Source organism: Xiphophorus hellerii, chromosome 21 (assembly GCF_003331165.1).
Source record: "Xiphophorus hellerii strain 12219 chromosome 21, Xiphophorus_hellerii-4.1, whole genome shotgun sequence".
NCBI classification, from domain to species: domain Eukaryota; kingdom Metazoa; phylum Chordata; class Actinopteri; order Cyprinodontiformes; family Poeciliidae; genus Xiphophorus; species Xiphophorus hellerii.
Genome location: NC_045692.1, coordinates 19,040,323 through 19,057,507, shown reverse-complemented (window position 1 = coordinate 19,057,507; position 17,185 = coordinate 19,040,323). Strand labels below are relative to the sequence as shown.

The 17,185-nt window shown below is 37.0% G+C and overlaps 1 protein-coding gene across 2 annotated transcripts in view; it reads left to right on the top strand.

The window, feature by feature from the left end:
- The window catches only part of LOC116712022 (cadherin-7), a 129,760-nt gene that overhangs the window by 42,265 nt on the left and 70,310 nt on the right, over positions 1-17,185 (top strand). For both annotated transcript variants that reach the window (XM_032551687.1, XM_032551688.1), the window contains one exon: positions 10,784-11,078. In XM_032551687.1, the coding sequence (XP_032407578.1) occupies positions 10,784-11,078 (295 nt within the window). The remainder of the gene's footprint in view (positions 1-10,783; positions 11,079-17,185) is intronic.

Genomic DNA, 17,185 nt, shown 5'->3' with positions numbered 1-17,185 from the left:
AGTAACAAGCCCATCTTTAATAAAAAAGCTACTACACAGAACCTGAATTTTCATCTGGATCCTGTTTTGATGTACATATAAACTTTTAAAAAAATTTTTATTATGCCTTGCAAGTATTACAAATAAAAACTTCCCATGAACTGCTGTTGGACTATGTAAAAAAAACAAAAAAACCCCAGGTCTAGACAGTGTTATGAAAACCTCTTTAGGACTTTAACTGCTTGTTTCTTTGTCTTGAAGCAGGAGCATATTATTTCCTGCCAGATCCTGGTTGAAGGTTCTTTTGCACCAAAGACGAGGACTATAATGTGTTTCGTAAAAGTGTGGCGAATGCATAAATAAATACATTTAGCACCTACATTAGTATTTTTTTTTTCATTCACACAAAGAACCAAAAATGCCTCATTGAGGTATTGGATTTCCATGCGATTTTCTTCGCATGGGGGATCTTGTCTCATACCTTTTAAGGTGGGAGAAAATCACAATTCAATTTCCACATACAGCAACAGAGCCATTATGTCCCTGGTGTTATGACTCAGTCAGCAGGTGCAGATATGAGCTGTCGCTTTCTGTTGGAAACAAAATGAATGAATGGCAGTCACAATACTGAAAATCATTTTTCTCGACTTTCACCAAAAGCCGATTCTCTCGTGTGTACAGCTGCCGTCTCGGAGACGCAGCGGTCTCATCCCTGCTGAAAACGGCGCCTTCAGCATTTTCATATTTATCCTCTAAAAATAACTGTCTGCACTTTGCTTTGTCTGCTGTCAAGTCGTGACACATGTCTGTATCTGTTTGCACTGAAACTAGTTGTAACCCTCACCCTATTGGAGCGTTTTAATCAATAATTTGCAGCAGAAGACACAATTTCTCCTAATCGTAACGAGTATGTAGCTCCTTTGAGGACAATATAGTGACACTTCAATTATTTCAGTTTATATTTCAAGTGCTGTTTCTGCCAGTGTACAGGCACATCTACTGATCTATGTCAACTGACATTTCAGGTGCATTTTTTCCTCTTTCACATCTGGCAGAACAGCTGTCGTAATCATTAAAGAAACCTCTCAGAATTGCTTGTGGGAACTTCTTTCATGTCTCGATGTGTTCAGATAGAAAACAAAGCAAATATTTGTTCTTCTTTGTGAAGCTTTCTTAAACATCTTATCAAATCAACAATTTACAGCTCTTATTTTGCACATTTTGTAAGGGAACTAGAATTACTGTCCCTTACAAAAGTATAAATGCACCTTAAAACTTCACATTTTCCATGAAAAATATAATCTTAAGCATATTTTTTGGGTTGCTTTCTTCCAGCAGGGACAGGAAAGTTGAAAAGAGTTGTTCAGAAGATGGGTGAGACAAAAAAAGACATAAAAAAGGACAAAGGCTCTGGAGAAGCTGCAGAGATTTACAGCTCTTTTAATGGGATAGCTATTAGCATGTCTCATCAAACCACAAATCGAGGTTTGATGTTAGACTGGCAAGAAGAAAGCAATTGATGAAGTCAGACTGAGAAAAAAAGACAGAAAATTATGAAAGATGGTTCAAAGAAATCAAAAGCAACCGTCAGTTGAGTTCAGGTATTCAGCAATCTCCTGTATTCTTCATTAATTTGGTCCAGAACAATCCTGTGTGATGCTGCTAGAATAAAATTTTTGGCCCACTTTTCCAAAAGTGTGAAACTAGCCAATGGCAGCATCATGATTGGGGACTGCTGTTCATTGGCAAGAATTTTGATTCACAAGAACAGCATATCTCATTTAGAATATCTTCAGTATTGATAAAACAAACAAATGCACAAGCTCGTTCATTCATATTACGAAGAGTAATTACCGAGAGCTAAGTCCAAATTTAAAACATTCCAACTTCATCTGTGTGGCAGCGGTCAACCTTGCATGGGATTCATCTCGCTGCATTGCAGAGCTATTTTACCTCTGCACAGCACAGACATGAATGGGTTTGGAAGCAGAGTGCAGTGCTCCAGTCATCTTATTTGAAAGAAGCTGAACACCTTCAGTCGTTCTGTTTTTCCCCAAATGTTTCCTGACCTGATGTCAGGGTGACCTCGCTGGATTTCCTTCCCTTGCAAAATTTTTATCTGTCTAAAATGTTTTTTTTACTTGAGAATAAACTGAATGTTGGACTACGTTTTTTGGAACTCGCTCTCAAACTTATCTTAAATCTTTTGCTTGCTAATCCTTGATTTTTCTGATTGTTGAATGTTGTTTTATTTCGCTTGTTTTATGTTTAAATGTCCCACAACAGAAAACCAATAAAAGTTCTGCTATTGCAGTATTGCTCAATATGATCAAGTGGCAGTTGCAAAAGTTTCCACATTTCTTTTATTGTTTATATTTTGTCATGTTAAAACTACAGATTTCAGACCTGCTTAGGAGAGTGAGATGGCTTAGATCAGAAAACATTAATGAAATGGTCGAGTCAGTTTCAATTTTCCTGATTCTAAGATCTTTAAAGGACAGAATAACTAAAATATTCCCTAAAACTGAATGTAACACACAATTTCCTTCTTCACTCCATATCCAACTTCACCTTTTACCCCCTGCACAAAAAATTACTCAGAAATTCTCTCCACAGATGCTTCAGTTGTCTCTGATAATGACAAGAGACAAACAAATAAAAGAAAGCACAATTTCTTCTGGCATACCTGTCAGGAAATTACAGCATCCACATAAGTCTGCTGTCGTAAAAACTGGTGCATACACAAATGTGACTGATTCGACCTGGCAGTTGAAATATTTGTTCCTGTTTTATTGAAACTACAGGATATGTAAGCTGGCAGAATCAAAAAGTGTCAAATAAAAATTAAAATCCTAAAAAAAATTACAAACATAAGTATGCAAGTGAAACACATTTATTCTTTTTAGGGGAAATATGCGACAAATCCCATGCAACTGTGCTCTGCTTAGTGAAAACCCACAGTCTCCCTATAATGATTACTAATTCCCCACCTCCCAGTTGGAAATGAAAGAGCCACTGAGCCTCGCTCTCAAAGCACAGCTCCATGGCTACTCACCAGAACATGGCCGAGTGAATAGATGAAAAACCAAGCATGTCTGGAGCCGATGTCACTGACAGCTGCTCCTTCTGCAAATGTGGCTCTTTTTTGTGGTGGAGAGACCCTTTTATTCTGTCTTAAGCTTGATTTCATTTGATTTTTGTATACGTTTTAGTTGTACTTGCTGTACAGTTGGACACAATAATGTTAAGCACTAAAGTAGTAAATAATAAATGGCTTTTTAACACATTATTTAGTCTTTAATTTACACTCAGAATGATCTAACAGTAAATCTATCTTTCCTGGTATCTTCTTTAAGATTTAGCTCTCCGCATGCTTCTTCCACATTTTTTGTTTTTTGATTAGCTGTCGAAGTTGGTGCTATTTTTTATTACCATGCAAATTGTGGCATTGTCATGTTACCTAATTCTGTAACATTTGGCCTAAAACCATCTTAGTGTTGCCCTCTTTGTTGTAAAAGTGAAAAATGTTGGTAGGAGTTTTTACCTTAACCCTATTTTAATTGCAATTAAATATGTCATTATTATCATGTTTTTCTTTCTTCAGAGAGTAATCTTGGGTAAGTTTCCAAGTCTGGGAAGGCTAACAATAGTTCTGTTTTCTCCATTTTCTAAGAAGCATAATGCATTGTGTTTTGGGATGTTTGGGCTACTTTATGTTGTCAAATGGGCACCATTTGAGTCGTCAGCCACTAATCTGGCCTGGGTTTCATTAACGAAATTGAACTAATAACTAGTATTTAACTCATTTATGATCTGAGAAACAGGGAACATGCTATTTCAGGTATTGTCATGTTGTTTCATGGAAGTGACACAAACTTTCAGAGCACTGGAAATGTTAAATGTGTGTGAAAGGTCATATCTGATGTTTGTGTTCACTAAACACGGGCGCCAATTAGTGTGGAGGGCCCCTCATTATTGCCCTACCATGTTTGTCGAATTCTTGATGCATGTTTCTGTTTGAACTCCTTTGTGAAAAATCTGAGAGTAGTTCTTTATTGATGGCTGTTAGGTAGTGGGGGGGAAGCTGTTTCTCTGCTGCAGACTGAGTAATGCTCGTGCTATTGTGTCCATTTTGAGTTGTGGAGGCTTCGCTGAGTGCAGGGCATTTTATTCTCCTAAAAAAAAAAATTTTGTTCAGCCACCTTGAAACATCTGTGTCGCTGCTTGTGTATCTTTATTTATTTGAACTTCTGACAGAGGTATATGTTTTTTCCTTTTGGTACTTTGCACATCCACTAAGAAAGAGCCACTTTTGCACCTTCATGCATCTGTTTTCTTCATGTACCGGATGGTGAAAATCAACAATTCAAATGTTTGATCTCATCAAGCAGAAATTCCTGTTTAAAAAGTCTGAATCGTCGGGTTGTTACTGGCTCTTTCATGCTTTCTGACCTGCCTTCTCCGTCGCCGAGCGGTACACGAGCAAATTCAGAAGTTAACAGGCTGGTCCCCGGAGAACTGCCAGCACACAAAGTGATGATAAGTGTCAGGACTGATTTCAGAAGACTCTGTGTTTAGATCCCACCCCTCCTCACAATTCCCCGGGGTGCCTTTGAGCTACACCGCCGAGCAGCGCCATGCTCCGTGCTGTGTTACGGCTCGCCCTCAGGGAAGCAAAGAGGGAAGAATCACTAAGCTACTATTTTGATTTTATTTTTTTATTTTTTATTTTTTGCAAGTGAAGCAGCTTTGTGAAAGTAATAAGAATTGAGTCTCCAAATAGCACCTTAAAGTGAGAAGCTGGCATTTTCAAATGAAGCAGAGAGATAAAATCATTTATTCATGTCTTATTCTTAATAAGAACCCCCCGCCTGTACATATCTCATGCAGCTTTTAGTAGAAACGAGATGTGGCGAGGTGAAGCCAGTAGCCTTTCTTTTTGTGAGGCTTTTACCACCGAGGGGAAAGTTGGAGACACAGCAAGCCAAACAGTTCACTGAAAAGACCACATGGTGTGTTTGACCCGCTGACCTGGCCCGCTTTGTCCTTCTTGTCTGTGGCATTCACTGGAAACAAACTGCCACGGATGGCTTCCTCCAGATTAAATGTTGACTCTCTCCAAGACTGACAATTTACCTCGGCTTTGCTCCCGACAGCAGGAGATGGTGAATAAACATGGCGGGCTCCATATAAGAGAGGCCACGTATATATGTGTACGTGCTAAAGCATGAGGACACAGCCAATCCAATCATCGTGGCCCCTCAGTGCGGCATCTATCAGGGAGCTGATGGATTCCATTAATAAAAGACCTTTGGTGTTGTATCCTCTGTACAGCATGTAGTCTGTCAGTGCCACCAAAATAATATTGACCTAATCATTCTCCTCCCCTAGAGCACCGACTTGCAACCTGAAATAACACTGTTATTTATCCCATAATGAGATGTTGACATTTACAGATAAATTGAAAGAAGACTTTCGCCAATATCATTGCACGAGTACATGGTAATATAAATAAAATGTTGTCCTATAGGCGTTTTCCGACGTTGCTCTACACAGAAAACAACGACCGAAGCGAGTGACTAATTGAAAACTGCAGCAGACATTTTGTGCATGCTATGATTCTAGAAGAGGAGCGGTATTGAACGCCTTCAATAGATTTTTAAGAACAATTTTTTGCTGAATGGAGTAAAACAATAGCTTTTTTGTCCTCCTTAGCTCCAGCTCAATTACAGCGAGAAAAAGTAAGCCTTGCCAAACCACAAGGCAACTGAAGAGGAAGGCGGACAGGCTTTGTCCTGTCTTCTTTCATTAAAAGATCCTGACCAAGTTAGAGATTGAAAAAGCAAAGAGTTCTTGCACTCGGATCGAACTTTGTTTAAGAGTTCGATGAGGTGGCAGGCCGACTCAGAGCCACAGCTTTCCAGTATTTATTGGAAGCTCTGGAGCTCTGTGACGAAAAGGAATATTTACTCATGATAACATAAACTGTTGTACCATCAATCAATATGTTATGGTGGTCTGTGTCAAATATGGACTTGACATTTAGTCAAACCAATTCAGATCACATATCTATTCTTTGTATCTGTGATAAATTTGTTATTAGAGAATCTTTCTCATTCATTGTATGAGCTTGTATGCTGAGGGATTTCATTTTTATAATATTGTCCACTCATTCAACTCTGCACACTTTAGTTTTGTCTCTTTTGTCATGCTTAGATGTTGAATTAGATAACCTTTTTTCCTATATCTCTCGCTCCATTTTGACGTTTGCTATGGGCATCCATTTTCTTGAGATTGATCATAAGATAAAGTTTTGTTGGATTTTAGAACTGCATGAATGTATTTGAGCCAAGGTAAGAACTTTGGATAAAATAAGGCAATTTATTTGCAAGGGCAGGGAATTATTACCTATTCTGTTCTTTTCAGTCACTAAATCTCAAGGTACAGTTGAAGAGAAGTGTTTGTGAATCTTAACAATAGAGCCTCAACTGGGACATTAATATGTTCAGTGTGGGCTGGACTGGAAATCTGCAGCTTTTGTTGCAGGCAATTTTACTTGAATGAAAAACATTATAAATAGGAGACTTGTGAAACACAGGTCATTTGGTAAATTTTAATTATGTTGTTTTGCTCTCAATTGTAACATGAATCAGGTTTTGTATACAGTGGATAGTTATTGCCCAGTTTCAGTGACATTGTTCTACATTGCCATTTACTGATTCCTGGAGACTTTTATTTGCAGCCTGTTTGTGTAGAAATTTGTGTAGAAAAGGAGAATTATAGCCCTGGAACTTAGACCAACAGAATATGTTTAGAAAGCCTAAATGGAAACTTTATTTGATCAAAGTTTAAAACAAAATGTCAAAAGAATCAGTAAAAACATGCCCCCGAAATGTGTGCTGTGGATTGTCTGGATGGTCATTTTTCAGTTTGTTGTCATAGAAAGAGACATTGACGCTCCGCAGTGAGCTGTAAGCTAAAGAAAATCTGCCTCCTCATTTTCGAACTCCAAACGCTGCCTTCACTTCATGTGTAAAAAAATAAAAAGGTTCATCAAACATCCTGACTTCAACTATGATTATTCAAAGTTTGTTTGTGTCATCATGATTTCAATCTCTTTCTTGAGAGTTTTTCCAGGATTATTTTGTCATAGTCATGATTTGAAAACGGGAGCCCATGTCAACTTTAACCACCTGACATGCTTTAGGATTTCATCTGTCAGAAGAAAAAAATTTTTATTATCTTCACAGCATTCAGAATAAACATGGTGCAGCAAAATGAAAATTATTATCACAAGCAGTGTTATGTATGAATTCCAATATAGTTGTTAAATTTGATACACACAGAACTGTGAAAAAATATTTCCTCCTTTTCTGTTTTTGCTTTTGTCACACTTCGAAGTCTCATATCATCAACCTGATTTTGAGACTAGAGAAACATATCCAGAGTAAATACAAAATGCAGACTGCAGATTAGAATTTGATTTAGAAATAGTTAATAATGGTCCCATCTAACCTGGCCTTATATGATGCCTGGATATTGCAGAATTAATGGTTATATTAATTAATCAACAGCCCATCACACTGCTACTTCCATGTTTGATTGTTGGTATGGAAGCTGATGGTCTCTTTCTGATATGCTGTGGTCATTTTATGCCAAAGGTAACATGATGCACATCTTCTAAAAAATTTGTTGTTTTGTCTCTTCGGCTGCATAGAACATTTTCCCAAAACATCTTGGCTATCCTGAGTTTTTTTTTCTTTTTTTTTTAAATGTGAGAAAAGCCTTCATGTTCTTTTGTCAGCAGTGATTTTTGTCTTGGGACTCTCCAGTGGATGCAATTTTTTGCTGTCTCTTTCTTATTGTAGAATCATGAACACTGACCTTCCCTGAGGCAAAGTGAACCTTGCATTGTGGTATATGTTGGTCACCTGGGCGGTAGACACCAACAAATTATTCCAATGTATTTTTTATACATATTAAACAGTTTTAGTGATATGTCTTCAAATTTTAAGTGTGGTTTCTAATATAGTCTGTTTTAATACAAACTTATACATGAATAAAATTCCTAATGAGGTTTATTTACAAAAAGAAAGAAAGTAAACACTAAATTCTTACCACTGAAGCCTAGCATTCACAGTAGTATTTATATTTAGAAGTATTTTTCTACTTTTTGGCCATTCTGTGCATCTGTGCAACACGTCTTAGGTCCTGACATTAGTTGTTTAAATGGTTGGATTATTTTCTTTGGTAGCCACTATGCAATTCCCTTCAAAACAGACATGATGCTTGTAGTAAAGTTTTAAAACGGCATTACTTTCATAAGAATTATATTTTGGGCTCTTAAGGTGCTTCATCTCTGTTTCCCATCTTCCAATGTAAGCTAGTGTATTAAAAACACATTACGTAGTTCCAGAAGTATGCAAGTCAAGAGGATTTCGTGGAAAATCGAGGACTGACAAGTCTTTAAAGGATGTGAGTTGTTTGTTGATGAGCTCTCATTTTGAATAGCACATGTGCTTTCGGATCAAGGGTGTGGAGTGCAGTGTTTTGCTTTGAGTATCATTACAGTGCCAGTTCTACAATTAAGGACATTTAGCTTTTGTACTTGTGACATCATTATATAGACGTTGCAATTAATTTTTTTTAACAGAAAACTTGTGCCAGTCTTCTAATGGATGGTGTAACAAGGTAGTCCTTCTGCACCCACATGCATTGTTAGATATGTGCTAAGGCAAAACAGTTCTGATTCATTTTTTCTAGCCAGAAACAAATCTTTGTGATGTCCATAACTTGCTTCTTGTTTGTTTCACACTTACAGTCACTATGCTGCTGCAGCTGTAAATGGACTTCAGAAAATAATACAGATTAACCTTTTTTTTCTTAGAATATAAAAAAAAAACTTGTCAAAGTTTTTATATAGGGAAGTATAGATCTCTTGTTGTCCTCTTCATTTCTAAAAAGAAGAAAAAAAAACTAGATTCCTATAACAAACTTAAAGACAAACAAATCAAACCTGCGCTCATTTTCAGGGGATTATGTTTAGTGGGCAGTTGCCAGTTTTCCAGAGTGGTTGAAAAAAAAAGAAAAAAAAAACATTATCACAGAATAGAATACACAAGGCTGCACTGCCAAAGACCTCGAAATGTGGTCTCTGAAAAGTTTGAAATGTTATCAAGAAGTTCCACAATCGTGAAACTTTGAAAAGATTTCATGGAGGCAGTTCAAAACGGAAGCGCGACAGAAGAAAATCCGTGAAGGTTAGTGGCGTTTCTGAGAATGTGAAGAGCTTCAGGGTGATCCAGTTCAACCTGGAGTAGCTGTCTCAGCCTTTGCTGCACAACACAACCTGCAACAAGAGGATATCCAAAGGCAAGACAAAAAAAATACTGAAGGAAGTAGAGAAACATCTGGACGTAACATGTCAAGCATAAAATATGTCACTTTATGGACTGTTGAAATAAACAAAATGGTAAAAAAGCCTGTAAGGATATCAGGAAAGAAATCCTTCTTAAGGGTATAGGATATCAGAACAGCTCATTTACAGATTTCCAAAAGAAAATGTCATTTGTAACTTTCCACTTATTTCATGGACATAAACATAAATAAACATTAATAAAAAATAGTTACAAATACATGCACAAATCATACCTTTTCCCTATGTTTATTTCCTCTAAAGTTTATATATTGATTCTTTTTGTCTGTATGCTGTTAACACTTGGAAACCAAGGCTAAATTCAATGTTTGCGAATGCAATCCTGGCCAATAAAGCTGATTCTAATTCTGATTGTTAGTGTTAATCTATCGTGTAAAATCCCTGTAAGGTACTTTGAACATGATGGTATGCAAACTTTTTCAAAGTATGTCACGGCAAATCACTCCAAATCTCTAACTTCATCTTAGCTTATTAGGATTTATGGAGAAACTATCGTCCAATGATGAGCTGAATGTCTAAGTGGTGCACTGATACTGGGCTTCATTAACTGTGAGTTCAGAATTTCCCTAAAAATATTAACTTTGGGCCAGGTTGCATAAGCCCAAAAGACCTAGGCTTTTCAGAGATTATTTATACAGATATTTGCAGAGGAAAACTTTATCTCTATATTAATATTTTATGTCTTGTTTTAAAGTTAAAATAAGTGCAAAACAATGTGCATTACTTCTGTTTGATTAATTACAATAGGTTTTGATGTCTATCATGTGATTTTGTTTGACTTTATGAAGATTTTTGTTTTTAGAAATGACCATTGCATATATTATATTTATGTTACATAGAGTGTCAGCATTTAGTTGTTGAGAACAAATGTGTTTTTTTTAATAAAATGATTAATGCATAATTATTCTCCTGATCTGATTTGAATGTGTTCTGCAAACACCTGGTAGACATTGTCTGTAGACATTTACAAATGTCTACAGATAAGACATTAGCTTAAAAATTCTAACAATATTAATATTGTTTGAATATTAAATACTTCATTAGGCTTGACTTCATAATTGCATTTGATACACAAATGTGCTAATGTATAGGAAAATCATAAAATGTGCCGAAACACGACATACTTTAAACTGTAATGCAGTTAAATCAATGAACTTGGCTTGTTATCTCTGAATAGGTTATGTGAGGTATCACTTTCACTGGTATAATCATAATTTAATCATTGCTTTAGTGAGAATCCTGTGGGACAGAAGCCCTGAAGTCATCCTTTATTAAGCCAAGCATTTCGACTAAAATATTAAAGAAATTTTGCTCCAATAGATCATTAAGTATCTTATATGACAGTTCCTCGTTCTTATCTTTTAACAGCTACACTCTGATGTGGATAAAGGAGACGGCAAGGTGAAGTATGTGTTGTCTGGTGAGGGGGCCACCTCTATCTTCACTATTGACGAGAACACTGGAGACATCCATGCCACAAAACGCCTCGATCGGGAGGCCCAGGCTTACTACACCCTCCAAGCTCAAGCCATTGACCGGATAACCAACTTACCTGTCGAGCCAAGGTCTGAGTTTGTGGTCAAGGTGCAGGACATCAATGACAATGAACCAAAGTTCCTGGATGGGCCGTACCTGGCAGGGGTGCCAGAGATGTCACCTTTAGGTAAGCCTCCCTTTTTTATTGTAAACATGATCGGATGAGTTTCTCTTTCAACACTCGGATCACTTTCTCTTTGACTTGTCCTCGCTCTAACGTCTCTGTTTGATAATTTTCCACCTCGCTGAATCCGTCTTCCTAGTTCTGCCTCTAGGTCATCAGGTGGGTTGGGACGTGTCCTGTGTTAATATGAGTCCAACACTTTGCAAGGCTGAAAATTGTGCTCATCAAATTTGACTTACATGAAATGTTGCTTGTTCATGAGCTCTGTGTAAATCAAGGTCAAGGTTAAACTTTTACTAATTTGCATTTCTCATAGTCAGATATTATACCTGCAAATATGTTAACAAATAGGAAGTAAGGTATTCTTCAGTTCAAGGTTTACTGTTATTGATAAGAGTGAAACTTATGTGAAAAACGATAAGAGTCATACGCATGTGACATCTGAAGTACATTAAGGTAAGCACATAATGAAAAGGCCACCTAATGGAATATTGAAGGACTCCAAAAAAGTTCATTCTTGATTTGAACTACGTCTGTGAAAGGTTACAGCTGGCTCCGTTTTTAAGATAAGACAGAATCATAACTTATGAAAATGGTTTCACAACACTGCTTAAAGCAATGCAACAGCCACACTTCTCACTTCAACATATTATCCTACTTTATTGTGTTGTTTTTTTTTCTGAAACAGCAAAATTTTCTAAGCTGTTAGCATGAGGAAATAATCAGATAGCTGTCAACATAAGGTAGCTACAAGGGATTATTGCACATTGCCAAACATGCTTAAAACATTTCTGCTCTTTTTTGTTTGGCAGTTGGTGTGAACTGTGTAATTTTTCAGAGTTATGACGGGTTGTTCTGAAAGTAAATTGAATTTTGATAACACAAGCAGTGAAAAATGTATGTTGTATAATAATACTACCTTTTATATTTGATTTGATTTTTGACGTGTCACATAAGTTATTTTGCCATATAGCCGAATTTATTCTGTGATAAAATCCACTGGAGAATTCTTTGAGAAACTACAGCTAAACTACAACTTAATCTTATTATGCTAGCTCGATAGACTTCTTATTATCTGGGGTTGCTATTGTATTTTTCCTAAAAAGAATGGATAGCAGCCTATTTTTCCCAGTGAAAGCTTCACCCAATATTCTGTAAATTTTTTAGGAAAGGCAGGTAAAATGCCTGTGCTAGCTTGACTAGCTGTATGGTAGACAGTTGCATTATTGTACAATGAAGTGTAGCAGGATGGTAACATCTTTGCAGAGTTGCACAATCCCAGGCAGTATGTTATATTAAAGCTTAGTCCATAAGAATGAAGGTGTTTTTGGAGGTGGTTGGCCAAAAACCTCCCAAATATTGACTGTCTGACTGCAAGAAATGCACACAAATGTGATCAAGGACATGTAAAATGTTTCATTGTTGATTTTGTTTTCTTGTCAGCAGTTTGTATTTTATAATCAAAATTGCAAAGATTAAAGTCTTGGAATATTAAGTGTATTTTCCTTATTTTTGTATTTCCTAATGCTATTATGTTTATCACAATACCCATTTGTATAACAAAATCTGCCTTGTGTACTTGGAGGTTTGTTAAATAGACCAAAACAAATGGTTAAAACATTATTTATACAAAGGGAAATGTCTCTTGGCATTATACGAGTCTCCTCCAGGCGTATTGAGCTGTTTACAGATTCAGAGTGATGTACACCTTATACAGATCACCATCTCAGGACGACATCACTAAGCATTAAAGAGCTTAAATTTACGAATGCCATCCAAGTCCTAGACTGTCCCATGACATCACACTATGCTCATCACAGCTGCATTTAGTATTGCACTGAAACCAATCCTGAAGGAGCTCCTACTGAATTAATTCATGGTCAACAATTCTTCCGCAGTTCTGAATTAGTCCCTACTATCTTGTTGAAATTGTGAAGGCATGTAAATGAGTAACAAAAACATCCCAAGGCCCTTTAGTTGAGCAGGTGGTTGAAGAACACAACATAGTCACCTTGTGTTGTCTTTTTAATCGGAACATATTGTAACCAGTTTGGCAAAGCTAATTTGAATTTTTAAGTTCATTTTTAAGGGAAGAGGCTATCAAAGGGATAGAGAATCACTTGCTAAACTGACTTTGTGTTTCGTCACTTCTAACCTAAATAACTAACCACAAAATCAATGCAGGATAGAGCTATGCAAAGTAATGATTGAAATATATTTACAAAGCTTTAAACATTAAGACACGGAAGCAAACAAATTTTTAGTTCTTTGTGTTTTTTTAAAGTAGGAGCCAATCCATTGTATAGTGATGTGAAGCCCGATGAGTAGCAATTTACATATTTATTGCTTTAAATATGCCAGCACACACCTCTGGGCTTTGAAATGTTGATGAGTGACGTGTTTGAAAACTAACTTAAGGTCTAAATCCATCCCGAGACCCATGGGCATTTTTTTCCCTCCACAAATTGGTGTTCATATTAGCTGAAGCTTTCGAGTACCTGCCTGCTGAAAATGTCAAATTCTAATGAACACATTTCTATCCATCCATTCACTTCCCTCTTCACCATGACAAGGTAGGCAAAAGCATTCTAACATCCCCAACTTCCGCCACATTCTCCTGGGGGATTCCTGGGGTGATATGAGGGATGCTGGGACTTGTGGTCTAATCACAAGTGAGATATAAGCAAAAATCTAGGGATTAGCGTTATGAAAAAAAACTCTTTATTTGCAATTATTTATTTAAAATAAGTATTTAATTAAAATTACAAATCAGCAAACAAAGTCAGATTCCTGATACTTGTGGTCTTCAGAAAAGGGAATCAGGATTTTTTTAAAATTATTATTATTTTAAACAAATGTCTAGATTAATGTAGTGTAGTTCTTAGTTGGAAAGTATAAAAGGGTATTTGAAATCTTTGTACACTAAAAATGTGAACACTATAAATTCCATTGTCTAAACTCGTTATTCAACACAAAATAAATTGATTTTAGGCAGAAAAAAAATATCTTTACTATAGTAAACACTGTACCTTTATTTATTTCTCCAGCATCAGACAGCAGTGAGTGGAGCCAGTGAATTGACACAAGGGGCAGACTGGGGCACAGAGAGTTGCCAGAACCTTTTCATCTTGGATGACCCACTTTTCACACAAAGCATTTGTTGACAAGATCAACTCTTTGAAAGAAGGTTTTCTTTTTTTAAGGATGAGTTTTATCATTTGTATTCTGATTGGAAGTTGGAAATCATCCAGTTTTCTGAGAAGTACGATAAACACAAAGACCTACATGTCTTAACCTTGACAGAAACTTGGACAGTGTGAATGCTGTAAATAAAATCAACTTAACCTGTGCAAAGAGATAAAGCAGCATAGAGTGTAAACATGATTTTTTGTATTTCATTGCACTCTTTATTGTTTTTACTCCAAATTCTCTGAAACCATAGGACAATAATTCACAGCCTACAAACTGCAAAAAAAAAAAAAAGTTCTTATATTTAAGATTTTTTCCAAGAAAATAGTAAGAGGCACATTTTAGCTGGATGACATTGGTGAAACTCCATCAGAGATGTAAGTGCTTGTGGTTAAGTGGTTACTGGAAGGAATGTGGGTGAGTGAGCTCTGCCCACTGAGCGAAGCCTTGAGAGGAAGTGACAGCTTGAGATTTTGGTAAAAAGTAAAAGGTGAGAGGCCAACTTTTTCAGTTTGCTTACAAACCGACATCTCACTCTTTAAAAATGTTGCTCAAAAGAAGAAGAAGAAGAAGAAAAAAAAAACATTTTTACCTGTCTAAAACTGTGGGTTGCATCCAGATGGTGAGTGTAAAATTTAAGTCAAATGTAAACAAATTCACAGATGACTGAATGTATTGATCGAGCCTCTTAACATGAGCAAGAAACACTTTGGAAATTAAATGTGAAGTAATGAACTTGCAATCTAAAATAAAACCAACACTTGGACAGGCATCAAATTTAACTTGGATGGAGATGGAAGATTTGAGTTTGAGTTTGTTTATTATTTGTACTTTTGAAGAATACCGCTACCACTGAAATGTTTTCAAACTGTTAAATGCAGCCAGTAACTGTAAGAAGCACCGGCTTGTGAACAGAGGAAATTGTAAGAGATTTCAGTTTATGCATTGAGAATTTCTGCTCCTATAATTAATGTCTTAGTTTTCAGAAGATCTGTTTGTTTTACCTCACATCCAAAAGTAATGAGACTTGAATTATTGCAACACTGTTGTTGCTCATTATGGTATTTCTGTCTTTGACATGCTCATATTAGTAAAAAAATTATTTACATTAAAGAATAAGGAAGAACTCATGACTTCTGATGAATTATTGATATCTTATTGCATTCTATGTTGTAGAATGAATTTGTTGATGTTTACCGACTTTTTTCTCATTGCAATTAACAGCGCACATCATGTAGAAAATTAACAAAAATATTCTTCTTTATTAATAGCTGAATAGCTGAATGGAGTTGTGTTGATAGCTGTGACTGAATCGCTTTACCATGACCTCTTTCACGTGAAGTGCATGAACGGAGTTAAAGCCATCTTTGCCTCAGCGCCTCACACAGACAGCAGCATCCAGGTATAAGTCAGTGATAACAAAGGAGCTGAGGCATTTTTAGAACCTTCAAAGTCAAAATGAGTATTTAACCAGGCATACAGTGACACCAGGAAGCCTTCCAAAGGAAGCAGCGCTTTGCTTACAGCACAGGCGCAGAGATCTCTAAAGGATTACACAGCTGACTGTCAACGGGAGGTACAGAGCTCAGGCTTAAAGAACCAGAGGATTAGAGTACAAGGGCTCCAAGTCTCGTGTCCAACCCGAGATAAGACAGGAAGTCGGTGTGCGAACTACAGAGGAGGGCACGTTTACACCCTCAAGTGCTGAAAAACGGGGTGACCTGAGTCACTTTATTTACTCTGCCACCTCCTGTGAAAGTCTTCAGTGCAAGTTGTGCAGCCAACAGGAGAATAATGCATCACCTCTCTTTGTAAATATCTGCCCAGAGCAATCACCAATGCGATAAAGAAGAGCGAAGGGCCAAGCACCTCCTGTCCTCAATAATTCCTTTATAGATGCCTTTAAATCATTAATGGTCACAGCTTTGCCCCACTGATGAATGAGTTCAATTTAGAGAAAATCATGAATTTAATTAAAGTAATTAGAGACAGAACCCATCCAGAAACACTGAGACCTTTCGGCCCAAGGATCTCTGAAGGCTTTTGTCTTAATCACTGGAGAGGTGTCAAATAAAAGACAAGAGAGCTCGAGGACAGTTGGAGGTGTGACAGTCATGAGGCCAGGCCCTCTCCTGCTGCACCGCAAAGGGCCAAAAGAGCAGTTAGAGGGCTCATTACAAGCATGGGGAATGTAATGTCAACCCAAGGCCACAGCTCTTGAATTTACTACTCCAACTTTATCCAGCTGTCATACTTCCTGTCTAATTCATAAAAGCGCAGATGAAGGATGAAATCTTCTTCATTATTTAAAGATGGAATTGGAAGAGAATGTTGATTAAGATCCTTTGTTGTAAATATGCAAAGTTTTTGTCACTATTCATTATTAATGAACATTTCAGGTGGACATTTAAGGCTTAATCCAATCCAGTGAAAGAGCTCTGCAAAATTTATTTCTGCAAAGGTTTTAGTCTGCAAATTGAATTGTTCAACAAAAAGTGTGGCATTAATGTACAGTTGTCATGCATGTAGTTAAACGGAAAGGACTAGGAAGTGTAAACTCAGAAGCGGTGGTGTTAACTTAACGGATGTTTTACATTATCAAACTTATATCTACATGTTGATATTTTAAGGGAAAAAAATTCTAAAAAATATCAAACCAACCTTATGTGAGAAAGTAATTTCTCACATAAGGTTGTGAGAAACCTTATGTAATATTCCTCTGGTGGGGTATATGTTGGGATGGTTTTGGGCCGGTGTGCCCACAGGCCCCCGGCCCCCGGCCCGGAGCTTTTGATGCATCGATGGGTCTTGGGGCCTCTTAAGCTCACAGAGAGGTTTTGGAGGAATGGTGGTGTTGCTGTTTCTGTGGTATTGGCCCGAGAGAGCTGTTACTAGGTTGGACTCTGTCTTTGTTGCTTGGC